The sequence below is a fragment of the Triturus cristatus genome, chromosome 8 (assembly GCF_964204655.1).
Source record: "Triturus cristatus chromosome 8, aTriCri1.1, whole genome shotgun sequence".
Lineage (NCBI taxonomy): Eukaryota > Metazoa > Chordata > Amphibia > Caudata > Salamandridae > Triturus > Triturus cristatus.
This window is the reverse complement of record NC_140591.1, coordinates 1,382,711,019-1,382,726,808: the sequence shown is the minus strand read 5'-3', so window position 1 is coordinate 1,382,726,808 and position 15,790 is coordinate 1,382,711,019. Positions and strand designations below refer to the sequence as shown.

Below are 15,790 nucleotides of genomic sequence, written 5' to 3'. Positions count from 1 at the left end.
ATGATTACAACCTTGCACACAGATGCTGATTTAACTTCTGCATTTCCGGAAAAGATTTCCTCCTCAAAGTGTTCATGTTTACAGCTCAATTCAGTAGGTAAATCCTGCCACAAAGCAATTTGACTATTGAGCATCAAGCAGGTCCCTTGTTACAAGGCTGCAAATGTTGGAAAATTAAGGGGCAGATTTACAAGCCCCTTCCGTCACTTTTGCGCTGTTGTTGCGTCACTTTTGTGATGCATCGGCAGCGTAAAAGTTGCGGCCCATGTAGAATGTGACGCATCTAAGGAGATGCGTCACGTTGTAAAGCCCTGCGTGACATTATACCTGCGTCAGGTATAATGTATGCAGGGTAGGCATCCCACACAAGAAAGCCTCGTAAAAGTGACGCAGTGAAATCTACAAGATTTCACTGCGTGACTTTTAGGACGCCACTGCGTCAAAACTTACGCCTGCTTGAAGAAGGCGTAAGGAGTGACGCAGTGTATTGGGAATAGGCCGCGACACGCATTGCTGGAGTTTCGCTGTGCTTGCGACACAACTCCAGCAATGCGTAACTTTTCCATCAACAGATGCGTCAGAATTTCTGACGCATCTGTCAATCTTTGCGCCATGGTGCGCCGTATTGTAAATACGGTGCATCCATGATGACGCAAGGGTTTTGCATGGTGGCGCAGGGAAAGTGATGCATCTCTACAGATGCGTCACTTTCATGTAAATCTGCCCCAATATATTTAAGCCTGTCTCATTAATGCGTTTCTGAATTTTCGTGCCGAAAAAAGAAACAATAACAAGGACATTATTGCTAGCAAAGTGATTTTGCTTAGGTCATCATGAATCCATGTGTAAAACTAGATATCTTTGTCACATGTATACCTACCCTGCCCAATATGAACAAGAATGTTTGCTAAAGATGCTGGCTGACAAATTCACTATCCTTTTCTAGGGCTAATTCGCCTGCAAGAACTCATCAAGGCCCCTTCAAGGTACAATATTAAAATCAAAATTCGCCAGCTGCCTTTTGGAAATAAGGACGCCAGGCCATTGCTCAAGGAAATGAAGAAGTCCAAGGAATTCTATGTCATTTTCGATTGCTCGCATGCAACAGCTGCAGAAATTCTGAAACAGGTAGGGTGGAAAATGAATACTCTCTGTTAATGATACTTTATTAAAAACGATTTTTGTTACAAGATGTGAAACTGGGATTTTCGAAGAAAGAGCTATCTTTCGGTGAATCAGTAAGATAGGGGCATATTATCAAGACATGCTAGATGTGAAGGACGTCTAACCTGAGCTTCAATTGGAATTCCATAGAGCATATTATCAAGCCCATTCTCGCCGTTTTAGCGGCAGTTTTCTGCCGCTAAAGTGGCGATAATTGTATCGCCTGTCTTGATAATGTGCCCCTTAATACTTGCTGTGACGCTGCTCACAGATAGTTTGAACAGGGATCGAAATTCTGAATAGCTGCTAACTATCACATTTGCTGCTGTCTCCTGCCAGAATTGACCAGGTCGAACCTGATGACATTTCTTGGGTGAAAAAGGCTGGAAGAAAGACGAATCATGCAAAGTTTGTGTTAAACACTGATCAACCATGTTGTAAATCGTTTCTAAACTGAAAACTCAGAACTGAAATTAATTACCACACCCAATAAATACTTCAACCAGAGGTAATGGCACTTATTGGATGTGGTAAATACTCCATCATATTCCATACAACTGGAAATCGGGCCCAATGTTTAATCTTGATGAGTACAGTGGTTGAGATAAAATCCGTACAGGTATGTAGAAAGGAAACAACAAGCGTGTGTGATAAAAAGAAAGAAAGAAAAAGAAGGAAGGAAGGCAAGAAAGAAAGAAAAAAGAGAACAGAATAAAAGAAAAATAATAAAATAGAATAGTGTCCTTACCTCATACAGACACAATGACTTTTCTATCAAAACCAGATACTGACATGATTTCCGGGAAAAAATGGGAGAAAAATAAGCAAGATATATCCCAGTGGTAAGAATTTCCGTCTAACTTAAGGAATGTTATGGAGATCCCCGAAATTCTCTACAGCGCCTGGGGATCACCACTTATCAGACGGTGCCAACCAGGTCCAGGTTTTTCATTTACCTTGGAGGTGGTCTAGGCCAGTGCATTTGTAGGGTCCTTAGCCAAATGGTGCACGGGCGTTGGCCTCATTTTCCATTATGCCACTGAATAAATGCTGTGCAGTTTGTCAATCATGATTCCACATGCCTCCACGTGAAACCTAAGGTATTCCCGCTCCTTCATAGAGTCTCTATACCTTCCAGTCCCTTTAAATATATCAGGTTCGATCCTCCTAGGAAGAAGAAGCGGGTTCTACCTCTTTAAAAGGTATTATTTTAATATGCAGTTGGGTTTCCAGAGAGAGCATTACTCATAAGTGAGAAAGAAAAACACACAGATCTGAACAATCAATGCCAGGATGAAGGAAGACAAAGGGTCAGTGCCGAATATGTGCTGTGAATCCTCTAAGGATGCCTTGGATGTTCAGAAGCACTTTTCGTTTGTTTGTGGAGCAGGATTAATGGTAGTCGGGACTGTCTGTTGACCACAGAAATGATAAATGCGTGAAATAAATAAAAGAAGAAACATTTTCAAGCAGCAAGAAGAGCTACATTTCCTAATTGTGTCTTGGTAAGGGAGGGAGGAGAGCTGAAAGATTAGTCTCTCCAAGCCAAAGACAACAATCAATATTTTTCCAATCAAGTTTGTGACTGGTTCTCAAGCTACAATTGCAGGACTGCAGAGGGTGCTACCAGTGAACATTTCCATAGCATGTGAATCAGAGCCCCAGTGGCCCCTGTGGAACACATGTAATCCGTGATTACAAGGCAAGGAGTGAACCTTGATCCAGGAATCGGTATTCCAAGTTTATTACTGCAACCCTGACAAATTTCTCTAGAAAAAAACTAGTGGGGAATATGTCTAGAAAACAAAGTGAGCGTGAGTTAGTTGGTGCTGTAAAAATGTTATCACATGCTGCGGGTCATTGTGGGGACCCAGTTAATACTCTAGACCAGGTTATCTGTACTTAATGCAGTATGGTGGAGACCAGCCCAACTCCACTCAACCTGTAATGGAGGCCTTGGCCAAAAAGGCTGTGAAAATCATTGTAGCTAGGATGACAACACAATAAATAGGTGCCAATACAGTAGCTGAGCACATTGTTAAACTCCTAATGTTGCCACCAAACAAAGCAAACTCAGAAATAACATATACAGGAAAAAGGAAAGGTGAAGGGGGGAGAGGGTAGGTGCAAAAAAGGACACCCAAGCAGGCTGTTTGGGCATGGCCATTACGCAAGAGGTAAAGCATCCGGATTCCTTGCACCCATTGTCGGGAGGCAAAGGCAAAATATAAGCCTGGCATAGACTCGGGATAGCGCGCATTATGGCAAAAGCAACCGCCAACCGATGATGGGCGGGGAGCAGGGTGCAGGGAGAGTTGGGAGCGGGGGAGCCCACGGGGTGAGCGGTGCTAGACAGTTACTATAGCTAAGAATGTAACACTCAGGTCCAGTGGTCGAAGTGGAGGGGATAAAGTAGGGGAACTGTAGGCGGAGAATCAGAGGGTGGGAATAACCCGAGGATTGGATCAGTGGGCTGAGCCAGATATGTGGCCAGAATTCTAAAAAATCCTAATTTTTATTATTTGTTTGGCATTTCACTTACCAGTTACAGCTTATTATGTTATTTAATTCAACCAATGGATATACATGATTTGAGGTTGAATATGAGTTATTGACATTTAAATACATTCACAAAGTGGGATATGTTTCCAATCACAGATTGTCCCAAATACGCTTAAAATTGGAAGCACAGGATTTAGTAAATGGGACCTGATTGGAATTTCCCAGATTGCAGATCTGTGGGAAAAGGAAGATGTCAAAACATTCGAGGCTCTCCAGAGTCAACACGAGCTGGCTGCTACTGAGTATTTCCGATCTACCCAGGTTTACCACGCACTGCACTCACTTCTCCCAAAAGGTCCCTCCCCTCCGGAGTCCTCCCCGCTAGAGGATAGACTCCTAGACGGCCACCTCCCTGAGAAAACCATCTCTCTCATATATAAAAAATTAGTTTACAATATGGAAGACCCCCTCGTAGGCCTCCGAAATAGGTGGTTGGCGGAGGGTATAGAGATGGACGATGAGGAGTGGCAAGAAGCAGTGTCTTTCCCCAGGGTTGTAGCGATCCCTGCGCGGCTCAGGCTAGTGCAGCTCAAAATCCTGCACATGACGTATATTACGGGAACCCGCTTAGTACAATGGGTAAAGCAGGCGGGGGGGATTGCCGGAGAGGGTGTGGACTCCCCGGTACCTATATGCACATTATATGGGACTGTGAGCACATTCAGGCATATTGGAGGGAAATACACAGGGTTATTAGCACTGTGCTTGAAGTGGTTATCCACCCGGAGACACGCAGATGTCTCCTGAACATTTAGGAGCCTAATGATTTAAATGCACATTGGAAACAATGGGTTACTCTGGGGTTAATGATAGCAAAAAGAGATATTGCGCAGGCCTGGGGAGCAGTAGCACCACCTACATTGAGAACCTGGGAAATAAACCTGGACTGGTGCATGTTCCGAGAAAAGACAGTCTATGTGGCCCGCGGCTGCCCTAAAAAGTGGTCACGAATTTAGAGTGCGTGGAACTCTCATCGTGGTTATATCTGCCCTCCCCCTCAAAATTGTGACCTGGATGTCTTACCTGATTTATCCCAATGATGTGTATTGTAGATGATGCATGTACTGGTCCGTTTTGCCTGCAGTAATTTCGATTGTATTGTGTGATTCACTATATGTCGATTATTATTAAACAAAAAGAGTTTAAAAAAAAAAAATTGGAAGCACAAGCCATTTGTCTCCGAGCCATGGAGTTTTTGTCATCAGCATTTCTTCTCCTTTTTTCCACACGAGAAGTTCAAACATGAATAGCAAAATACCCTAGTTTGCAAATGTTTTCTATACAATTATGGCTCCATCATATTTGACACAACACAACATCTGCTCCATAATCTGACAATTTTTACTAATAAATTGCTTGTAGGTCAAACGGATCAAAAGTTACAAAACAATGTGACTTGTGTTGCTGCGAAGTGGACAGCCCTTTGCAAAGGGGGCCTGATCACCTTTCTCACGGCTGTATTTGTAAGTTACACTGGTACTAAAAAGACAAAATCTTTCCAGAGACTGTTAGCATGTGTAAAATATCAAAATAATAAAGTATCAGAAAATATACTGCATATGCTGCAACCTTTTTTATGCTACATAATGTGGTCAACACTGCGGCATAAACTTGTCCTCCTTTAGTGTATAATTCCAGTGACCCCAAAGCAAGCAGAACATGTTAAAAGTGCTTGTGCATGAAGCAGAGAGACTGTGAAGTTTGTGAACATAAGGGGCAGATCTACAAGGAAGTGCTGCAGCGCTGCAATGCAAGCCCTTTGGCTGCGCCACGCTGCGGCACATCCGAAGCACAGGAATGCAACATATTTACAATAATATGTCCCATTCCTGTGCTCTCTCCTGCGGTGGTGCACAAACTGCAGCCATGCGGTGGTGCAGGGACCCTTGCACCATGGTGCAAGGATGCCTGCGTCATGTGGAGATTGTTTTAGTGCAGGAAGGGGCACCTTCCTGCAGAAAAACAATCACTACAGGCATTTCCCTCTTCCAATGCATGCTGTTCAATGCAGCACACTTTGAAAGAGGAAAGAACGAGGCGAAATGAAAACATTTCTCCTCGTTGTGCCTCGCTACGCCTCCCCTGGGGAGGAGTAGCTGTGACACAGGGTGGCTTTTCCTCTCCTTGTAAATATGGAGAAGTGCATCACAAAAAGTGACGTACTGGTGGCGCAGGGGACTTGTAAATCTGCCCCATAGTTTGGTGTGCGTGCAAATCCTGCATTGACAACCACTGGTGATTTGCAGCTACTACTGCTGAAAGAAGGCCATTGGAGGTAACAATGGGCGAGGCGGACTGGCATCAAGGGCAGGGGCAGCTTTAGCGCTGGTGGCGCACTGTGCAGCAAAGTTTGTTGGTGGTGCCCCCCAATGACCATCTCCGCAGCGGATTTCCTCACTCCCACCCTTTAAGAGTGCCCCTCAAATCTCCATAACTACCCTCTCTCTCAGATGCATTTAATTTGATTTACAGCATCACTCATCCCAGTGTAGGGTGTCAGAGCACTCTACAGCACACACATTACACAGAGAAAATCAATTATACGTGTGCAAATCACTGTATAGGAAATGTTACATAAGACAAAGGACTACAAGGTGTAGGAATGACATGACAACCATACTAGTAGGCAATATAGTTTAATAGTGATTGGTCTGAAGATACACAAACTGAGAATTTAAAATGTAATATAATATTTGGGGGTTTTCTTTAAGAATCAGAATTGATTTCCATCTGAATGAACACCTTTCAACTAATAATCAAAGACTGTAACGCTCTAATTTATACCTTGCAGTTTGGATGCAGCTCTTAGATGACAGTTAATAGCTCACTGTTCTATGTTAGGATCTTAACTTATAAACTGCAAGTAACAAACGCATCTCTCTGACAAAATCAGTAACCCACTGACCTATATACATTATGTGCACTTTGTGATCTACATGGTACATGTTCTTTGCAGCGGGCACATTAATCCTCTGCACTACCTTTCCATGAGTCAAAACGTCCACTAGACAAAACGCTGATCTTTCTCTCTCTAGGAAGAACATTAATCACCAGAGTTATCATGACATTTTTATTGTTTCTGAAAATTGCTGGAGGCCAAGAAGGAGGCAGCAAGTGCTTTTAAAACCATAATATACTTGGAAACACAACGCCCCCAGCAAAAGTCAGCACCCGGTACGGTCACACCGGTTGCACCGCTGTCGAGCCGGCCCTTCTAAAGGGTCCTGTGACTTCAGTGGCAGAGTCACTGTTGCTCTAGTGTGTGCTGCTTCATAGGCCTACCTGCAAGCCTGGAGGTGACCTTTAGTATGGATTGTGGTGAACTGGCATCAAGGTTAACCCACACTAGCCACCGTTAGGGTCCACCTGCTGGTGCTAAGAGGCCAGGGCTTGTAAGGTCTAGCGGGGCCTTCTAAGGTCTAGCATGGGAATGTGCTCCCTCAGGAGAGTGGTCTGGGGGACTGGTCATGAAGGCTGAACCTGGTTCCCCAGTTCCAAATTCGGCAGCTTTGACCACAGTGCCACATCTTCTCCCCACTGAACACCATACTGCCCCACTGAGAAAGATCGCACTGCCTTCAGCTACAACCCAGTTGTGCCCGCTATAAACACCTGGATGTGAATCAATTCAAATTACACACTAGACAAGAGCAATATGCTGCCTAACAAAAAAAAGTACCAACATCCTGGAAAGAGCATACACTCATTGAAAATGCAAGATTAAGTAAAACATGTAAAATGCAAGCAGGAACAACCGGGTTACCATAACGCTTTTACACTCACTATTCAGAAATCAGTGAGTGCTTTTGCCTCAAAAGTTATGGACATGACTACTGGGCCCGGAAGCGAGCCATTTCAATGTTCAATGCTTAAATCCTTACAAAACATAAGCAGTATGGTTTAAAAAGACCACATCCTTGAACACAGAGCCGCAGTACACATTTTGTTTACCAATCCACCCATCAATCAGCCATTGCAGTACCTCCAGGATTGGTGCACTTCCCCACCTAGGGAAAACAATGCTGTTCAAAGAAAGCCAAGAAAACAAAAGTAGCGCTTTACTGGCAAACTCTGTAAAGTGACCCTAATGTGTTTGGGTGTGAATAAAATAAACCTGGCACTTTGCAACCACTCTGTCCTGCTTTATTTTGTTTTGTATTTATTTTTCATATTTTGAACTTAATGTTCCCAAGGCTGCACTGTGGAAAAGAAAAATGTCAGAAAAAGATGACAAAAGTGTTTTTATTTTTTGGATCCATTTCACAGGAGAACAAATAAGCGAAAGGAGGAAAGAGAGGGTGAGAACCTTTTATTGAAGTCACGATTTTCATTAAGGGGGGAGGAGCTAGTAATAAAGAGAGGGAATAAGATGAAGAAAGAGAGGGAGCAGCTGCCAGTGGCAGAGCAGAAGTGGACACTGTCCTTGTCTTCTCTGGCTAAGAAGGAAAAAGCTTTTCCTTCTCTTCCCGCCATGCACGTCCCCGAATGGCCATGAACACCGAGACTTCTCTGCAGGCCTTAGCTATTTTTGCCGTCCTGGGATGAACGTTGTAAAGAAAAACAAGCCTTTGCAATGCAATAGGTCTCTCATTTGCGAGAGTTTAAGCTATTGGCATTGTAAATTACAATGCCTTTTATTTATCTGTTTTAAACACCAACAAATAATTTAAAGCCATTGTCATTTACAATGGCAATAGCTAAAGCCCTCGCAAATGCGAGACCTCTTGCATTGCAAATGCTTGTTTATGCTTTAAATTGAGGTCATTTACACACATCCATTCCAGGCCCTCCTTACGAGTTGGTCAGTAACTGATGCAATATTTATCACACTCGAAAAAAATCAGACTCTGCTGGGCCAGAATGTATTGGGTGTGAGAAATACCACCCAATTACGGTTTTCCCGATAATGGAGAATAACATACAGAGTTTGCTACTTGTCCCATTATTTACTTCCCCTGGTAAATATCAGCAGATTTGACCTGCTACATGAAACCATGGGAGGGGATTTTTATCACAATGCTCTTAATTTGAATATGTGCAGTAACAGGAGTTCTAGCACATATTGGAATTTAACTGGTGACGAGGTCCATAGTCTAGAGGCAGAGGAACAGTGAAGTTGCCATGCAGCAAACTCGAGAGAAGATAAGTGGGTTGTGTTGCATGAAGAAAATCTTAAATAGCGCTTCATACACTGATTTTATAAGTGGTGCAAATAACAGATGTGACTATTATCCAGTTTAATGTTACATAGTTAATTTACCAACATTGGAAGAATCGAAGGCTGATTCTGCTTTGACAGATTCACTGTGCGCCTTCAGATCACTGCAGATGTCAGCAGTAACAATTAGCCCACTGAGCCATCACAGCAGCTATATGCGATTGATATGGGCTGATCATGTTGCTTTACTCATTATGTAACCTTTCCTTATTTCACTTTTCTTTGTTTTTGGTGGCCACATTTAAGTGCATAATAGAGCCAATAAAAAGCAATGTTCCAATATATTTTATTCCGCTGTGAAACATTAGGCTACTCAACTGGTTAAAGGTAGCATGAACAAACTAACTTGTTAGATTAGGAGCATTGTTAAAATTTAATTTTTAGCCAGAACTAATAATTCAAATTAAAACATCAAATGAAAAGTAATTTTATGCTGCCCTTTACCCTAGTGGAGGCTGGCATTCCCTCCAACAAAAAACTGCAGTGGACTGTAAATGAAGTGCCTGTGGGGATGGTCCCAAAAGCTATTTACCCACCTGCATGATCAGTGCTACATATATGAGAAAATGACCCCAGCTCTCGCACATCTCCCTCACCCTCATCCTTAAGTGCAGCCTCAAGATCACCTGAACATGATCATAACACACCACCGAGCATTATGCCCCACATCAGCCACCCTACTCATAGAATACACTATACACCAGCTCCCTGCCCCTACTGAATAGCCATGTACTCATCCTCTCAGAAGGTGCTCTGAGGCCTTGTTGGGGTAAGGGATAAAAAGCACTCCACACATTCTAAAATATATTATTTAGGTGAACAATGTGCTTTTGTTATACACAAGACAGAAATGTGTCCATATAGATGGATTTATTCATATGTAGAATTTCAAGATTATGGTGCAGAACACTTTGGGTATGCAAGTACGAGGAACCAGTCGATGAGCTGGTAAGGTTGGGGCATGCCACTGATACCTGCTATTCGATATGGTAAAGCTTTGAAGAAGAGTAGGAGACCTGAAAACCTATGGTGAAGAAGGCAACACTGCTGTAAGGTTATCTGGGCTTCAGGCTTCAGGCTCGAACTGAGAAGTGTCTCGAGGAAGACCAAATTATTGAACCATTGAAGACATCGGTCTTTAAGAATCTTTTCATATTTCACTCGCAAATGTAGTGGTAGGGTATTCCACATGCAAAAGCCTTAAACATGAGTAGATTGAGCAGCAAACCCTTGTATGTAGGTGAGGCTGTTAAAAGATGGCTTTTAGCAGACCAGAGGCTCCTGGTCAGAAAGTAAGATACAGTTTTGCAAGGCAGCGAAATGAACAACTATAGAGTACTGTGTGTACGATGCCACATATTTTGCTTTCTTTTACCGGGAGCCATTGGAGGGATGTCAGGGCTGGTGTTATGTGGTCATGCCATTTCAAACCAAACAATAGGTGAGTCGATTAATAATGAACTCTCTGGTGTATCTACTGAGGTGTTGAAGAGACTTATGCATAGACTGCTGCAATAATCCAACAGGGACATGAACACAGTGAGCTTTAGGGTATTTTTGGGAGAGGATTGGAGAAATGGCAGAACCCCCTTTGGCAGACATAGATAGCGGAATGGTTTTCTGGGACTGCATTTATTTTGGGGTTAAATTTAGGTCATGGTCAGACATCACTCCCAAGTTGTGTGCTCTCTCCATGAGGATTAGCGGTGGGCCCAGTTTCTCGGCTTTTCACAAAAGTGAAAACAACCGCGAGCAAGCAAACAGCGTGCGCGCAGAGAGAGAGCGAGCGGCCAAGCCGTAATAAATCAAGCGCGCGGTGGGAGACGCCATGCACGCGCACATGGCCTGTCCTGGCGCGCACATGGTTTGTCTCCCTTCACGAACGAAAGCGACGACAATAGAGTATCGCCAAGGCGAAGCGGTAGCGGCGCGTTCGCTAGGCGAGACCTAAAAAGTAGGGGAACGGAATCTATTGACTAAAAGAAGCAGGGGCAAGCCGTGCCCTACCGACCCCGCCCACTTTGACCTCTGCCCAGGTCACAAGTAAGGAAGCGCAGATAAAGAGACAGGGAATCGTCATCCATCAACCCCTGAAACTTAAGCAAGTGGGCCTCACATTCAATAGAAGTGGGATATTTTCGGCGGCCTCTGGCCTCTTCCATTCTGAGAGAAATGCGCTCAGCTCCAGACCAGGAGAGAGCACTGCCCTGCTGAGTTGGCAGGGAGATTAGGAGCCCTCCAACAACGCGTGGAGGTGTACTTAGCCAAAACCTGAGCCAAATCCAGGAAGAATGCCTCAGTTCTATATTTCACAGACCGTAAGAAAGAAGCCAGGAAGCAAGCATCACAGCTGTGAAGGTGAGTGGACTCAGTCAGTTGTGTAAGATGCACAGTAAATGTGGACCAGTATTGAGAGAGGGGATGCACGCCCAAAGCATTTGATGCAGATGAGTCTCCAGGGCATGACAGCGAGCACAGCTGGCCCCAGCAAATAGTTGATTAATCTTAGCGGGAGACAGATACGTTCTCTGTAGGGTGAAAAATTGGATGAGCTTAAACCTGGAATTCCTGTAGACTGCAGCCAGATAAGCCAGCACTCTATCCCACCTCTTGTTTGAGGAGGCTTGTCCTATTTCTGTTTCCCATCTATCGCGGATTCCAGCCAGGGAAGTCTGGATGTACTTCCTGAGAGCTCCGGACAGCCAGCAACCGCCTCCCTTGGTATGGAGATATTACACAATAGTGTGAGATTTAAGTTCGGCAATACAAAGTGCCATTTTACACGTAGCCCATGGACCACAGCATGGTGTGTTAGATTTTGCCTTCTAGGGACATTACACTGTTCAGCTAGTTCATCGAAGGACATTAATGCACCGTCCTGGAAAAGATCACCCAGCATCGTCACCCACCCTCACCCGGCATGCCAACACAGCAGAGCCACAGATGACAGTGAAGCCAGGTGAATGGAGTTCCCAGTAGGGGAATGGTCGAGGCATAGGAGAGGGCAGAGGTGGTGATGCATATGCCTCGGTGATGGTACCAAAATGCCACACGGAGCAAGCTTGGTGGGGAAGGTGCTTTAGTCTGTGTGGGATGAAAGTGACCCACAATCTGGTCCCACCACCAGGAAGGAAGGGTTGAGGTAGTGTTGTCTAAATTGTGTTCCGCAAACCAGTGGCTCACACTTTGTAGTTGATCCGCCAGGTAATAATGCCCATAATTGGGGGCACCCACGCCACTCTTCACAATGGCCAACCTCAGTTTAAACAGTGCAACTCTACGATGGCCCCCACATGAGACAAGATCACCCAGAAGGACATCCAGCAAACAGAAGAAGGAAGCCTGTAGGAGAAGAGGTACATAAGCAAAGCAATACAAATAATGCCAAATAATGAAAAAACCAGAGACTTCAGTGAAGGTAGTAAGAGTGGAAGTGATGTTCTAGTGATCCGTCGTCATATCCCAGCTATACAACAGTATATTGTCCACATAAAGGAAGCCCGCATGAGTTCTGTCTCATGGAATATACCCCATTCTGCCCCACCTCGATGCAAGCGGATAGGCACCAGCTCAATTGCCAGTGTGACGAGAAAGGGAGATAATGGACAGCCCTCCTTTGTGCCCCTGTGGACACGTAGGGCATCTGAGATGGGTCTGCCCATCCACAGTTGTGCCTGTGTATTGTAGAGAAGCCGAATCATATTAATTATATGTCTGCCCAGCCTATATCACTCAAATAGGTGAAAGAGGTATGCCCAACTCAGCAAGTCAAAGGCCTTCTCCAGCTCTAGGATCATAAAGGCGGCCCGACCCAAGATCCTGGGGCTGCCTCCATAGCGAAGATCATTCTCAACCTTGATGATGTCGATATATTAAGAAAATCATACTAAAATCAGTTTATTTATTATTTCAGTTTCAGGAGACTTGATATGTGTTCTGTAGGGCAGAGAAGCAAACCCTCGGGAGGCCGTTTTAAGTGTGTTCTTTCCAAATTACTATTCAGAGCAAAAATCTGTGGGTTTGCTGGGTTGCACTGAAATTTTCCTAAATTGTTTTCAGTTTCATTTGCCAAAAGGCATCGAGTTGCATATAGGAGTGACTCTGATTTTCTTTGGTGACCACTATTCACACATACTGAAATCAATAATTTGGACATATCTTATTTTTCTGCTATTGGTGCAGTATTATTTCAAATCATTGAATAATGTTCCTAAAACATTATGTTCAATCATGCTATTAATTAAATCGATTGGTCTTGAGCAGTTTAAGGATGTATCCCTTACGGAAAAGGGAATCTTGAAATAGCTTTGTGTACTTTTTTATCTAATATGGTATTATAGTTTTGCAAGCTGAGTGGACGGCTTTTAATTTGAAATATGAAAATCACTGTCTTCTCTTATCTTAACCAATACACGTTTATTAGTAATGAACATAGAACTTACAAAATGTCCCAGGTGAATATTGAAGCCAGATGTCTATGATACTCAAATATCCGGGACATTGGAATGGTTAGGGAAAAGGCCATCCTTATGTCTCCTGAGTCACTAAATGGCACCTTCCTGAATTTACAAGACTGAACACGGGTTAAATGACTGACCACGAGTCATAAGTAGAGTGGTGGTGCCGTCCTTTCCTTGTCCCCATTGTTTTCATTGCAATTTCACTAAGCAAATTTCATGTCGCACTTGACAGTATTAAAGACCGCCAAATCATGAAAGATATCAAATGACAATTATTTCAGATAGTGTAATTTTCACCTTCAATCCACATGCAATCTCACATTCTAGCTGTCCATCATCAAAAAAAGTCAAGCTGAGAAAGTATAAACCATTGTACCTTCTCAGCTCCATCTTGTGTTAAACAAGGTGGGACTAGAAGAATTATGGGAGTCATCCCAAGAACCACAATCAGACTGTCCATCAAGGACATACATTGACCCTTTTCAATGTCATTCGCTGACTCCTGGAACAAAGGAATGCTGACTTTAAAGGTCTGTCTCTTACACACTCTAACTCTTTGTACGACTAGGCCTCATTAATTCAAAAGAGAGGTGGCAAGATAGCTGCTGAGTATACTTACACATTTTTGTGACTTTATTCATGTGCTGGTTTCTAATGCGAACAGTTAACTCTGGCTGGACATCCCATGTTAATTGTGGCTATAATGATTGTGCTTTAGAGATCCCAAATGCAACCTACAAACCTCCTGCTTTGACCTAGGCCTCGACTGCTGTACTAAGCCTGACCAAGCTAACTGAAAGTGAAGCTGGCTGGGGAGACTAACTTTTCAGTGTAGAGTGAGTACTGAGTTTACTTGTTAGTGTAAAAGTTCTGCAATCTCGCCTTTCACATTGATAGTTTGTCAGCGTGACTTCAAGTATCACGGCTAAAGCCTTCGTAGGCCGTAGTACATTAAATTGAAGCATAGAGTTGAGAATGAAGTTAAAAGCACCAACAGAGAAGGAGGCTGTCCCAAGTGAAGGAGCCAGTCAGTATACTAAGACCTGGAGTGGGAAAGGGTGGCCTACAAGAAAATGAAGAACATGAAAAATCCCTACTTTGACCCAGTTTGAACAGCACAGTAATTATTGAGTAACTCTAGTCAACAATCCTGCTTTTCATAAACGGATCTCTAAAGATATTATTTTTAAATACTGTAAGAAATTGGGATGTTGGTTGACTGGGTGTGAGCCCTGGTCAAGCAGCAACCACAATCCTTGTCAGTGTAAGGCACAATCATACCCCAAATTAACCGGTGCTCAACACCCTGGTGGCGTGACACAGAGCAGTCAGTCTTAACTTAGAGGCAATGTGTAAAGTATTTGTGCAACACTTCAAGCAGCAGAATAATGAGAACACTACCCAAAAAGGTTCCACGCCAGGTTGGAAAAATAGAACGTAAAACAAGATCAAAACGACAAAAATCCAATTGGTAGAACCGGAGCTATCGAGTTTCAAATGTTTTAGAGAAAATAGTGCCAAAAGACGTAAAGTGCCAACTGTGGATATCTGGTCACGCTGGACCTGGAAAAAGTCACAAGTTCAGGCTGGTTGTAATGGAGCGCAGGCCGGCTACAGAGACCCAGCTAGGGCTACTGAACAGAATATCTTTAATCCTGGTTTATGGCGCGTTGTGTGGATCCGCGTCGAAGATACATTGTACAGCCCTAGCGAGGTGTCAGTTCTGAGATGCGGCAAAGCTGCAGTTCGAGGTCCTGTTGCGTCGACAGTCCCATTGACATGGGCTAGGAATGCGAAGTTTGGAGTTGGAGTTGGGGATGTATTGTGCAGTAGCGGCAATGCATTGGGTCTGAGCTGTAAGAATGCAATGCAGCGTACAACGTCATCATTGCAGTTGCTGTCGATGAGAGATGCTAGGGCCTGTGTCCAGGGTGTGTTGCACAGGCAGTTCCAAAGGCGATGCAAGTCTTTTTAATGGGTCTAATCCACGCAGCAGCAGAGATGCGTCATTTCTGCTCTGGGTTTTGCCACACAGCAGAGGAGGTGTGCCGGTTCCTCAGGGTACACAAAGGCTGGCAAAGCACCTTAAGCCCACTTCCAAGTGTCCCGACTGGAGTGGCACCACTTGACAGGGTAGACTCATGGATGGCAGAGTTCAGGCGCAGATGAAAGTTTGTTGGAAGCCTATTATGTCCCTGATGCTTCAGATCAGGAGGCCAGCCAACCAACCCTTGATGAAGGTCTAGTCCTTCTCACCCAGGCAAAAGTGCTTCAGGCAATAGATCAGCCCAGCAAAACAGGAGTCCCAGCAGAGTGCAGTCCAGCATAGTGGCAGTCTTTTAGCAGCACAGCAGTCCTTCTTCCTGGAAGAGTATCCACAGGTCAA

General features: G+C 44.0%; 1 protein-coding gene across 3 annotated transcripts in view; it reads left to right on the top strand.

Moving 5' to 3' along the window:
- The window catches only part of GRIK1 (glutamate ionotropic receptor kainate type subunit 1), a 968,246-nt gene that overhangs the window by 563,547 nt on the left and 388,909 nt on the right, over positions 1–15,790 (top strand). For all 3 annotated transcript variants that reach the window (XM_085623097.1, XM_085623095.1, XM_085623096.1), the window contains exon 4: positions 947–1,128. In XM_085623097.1, the coding sequence (XP_085479223.1) occupies positions 947–1,128 (182 nt within the window). The remainder of the gene's footprint in view (positions 1–946; positions 1,129–15,790) is intronic.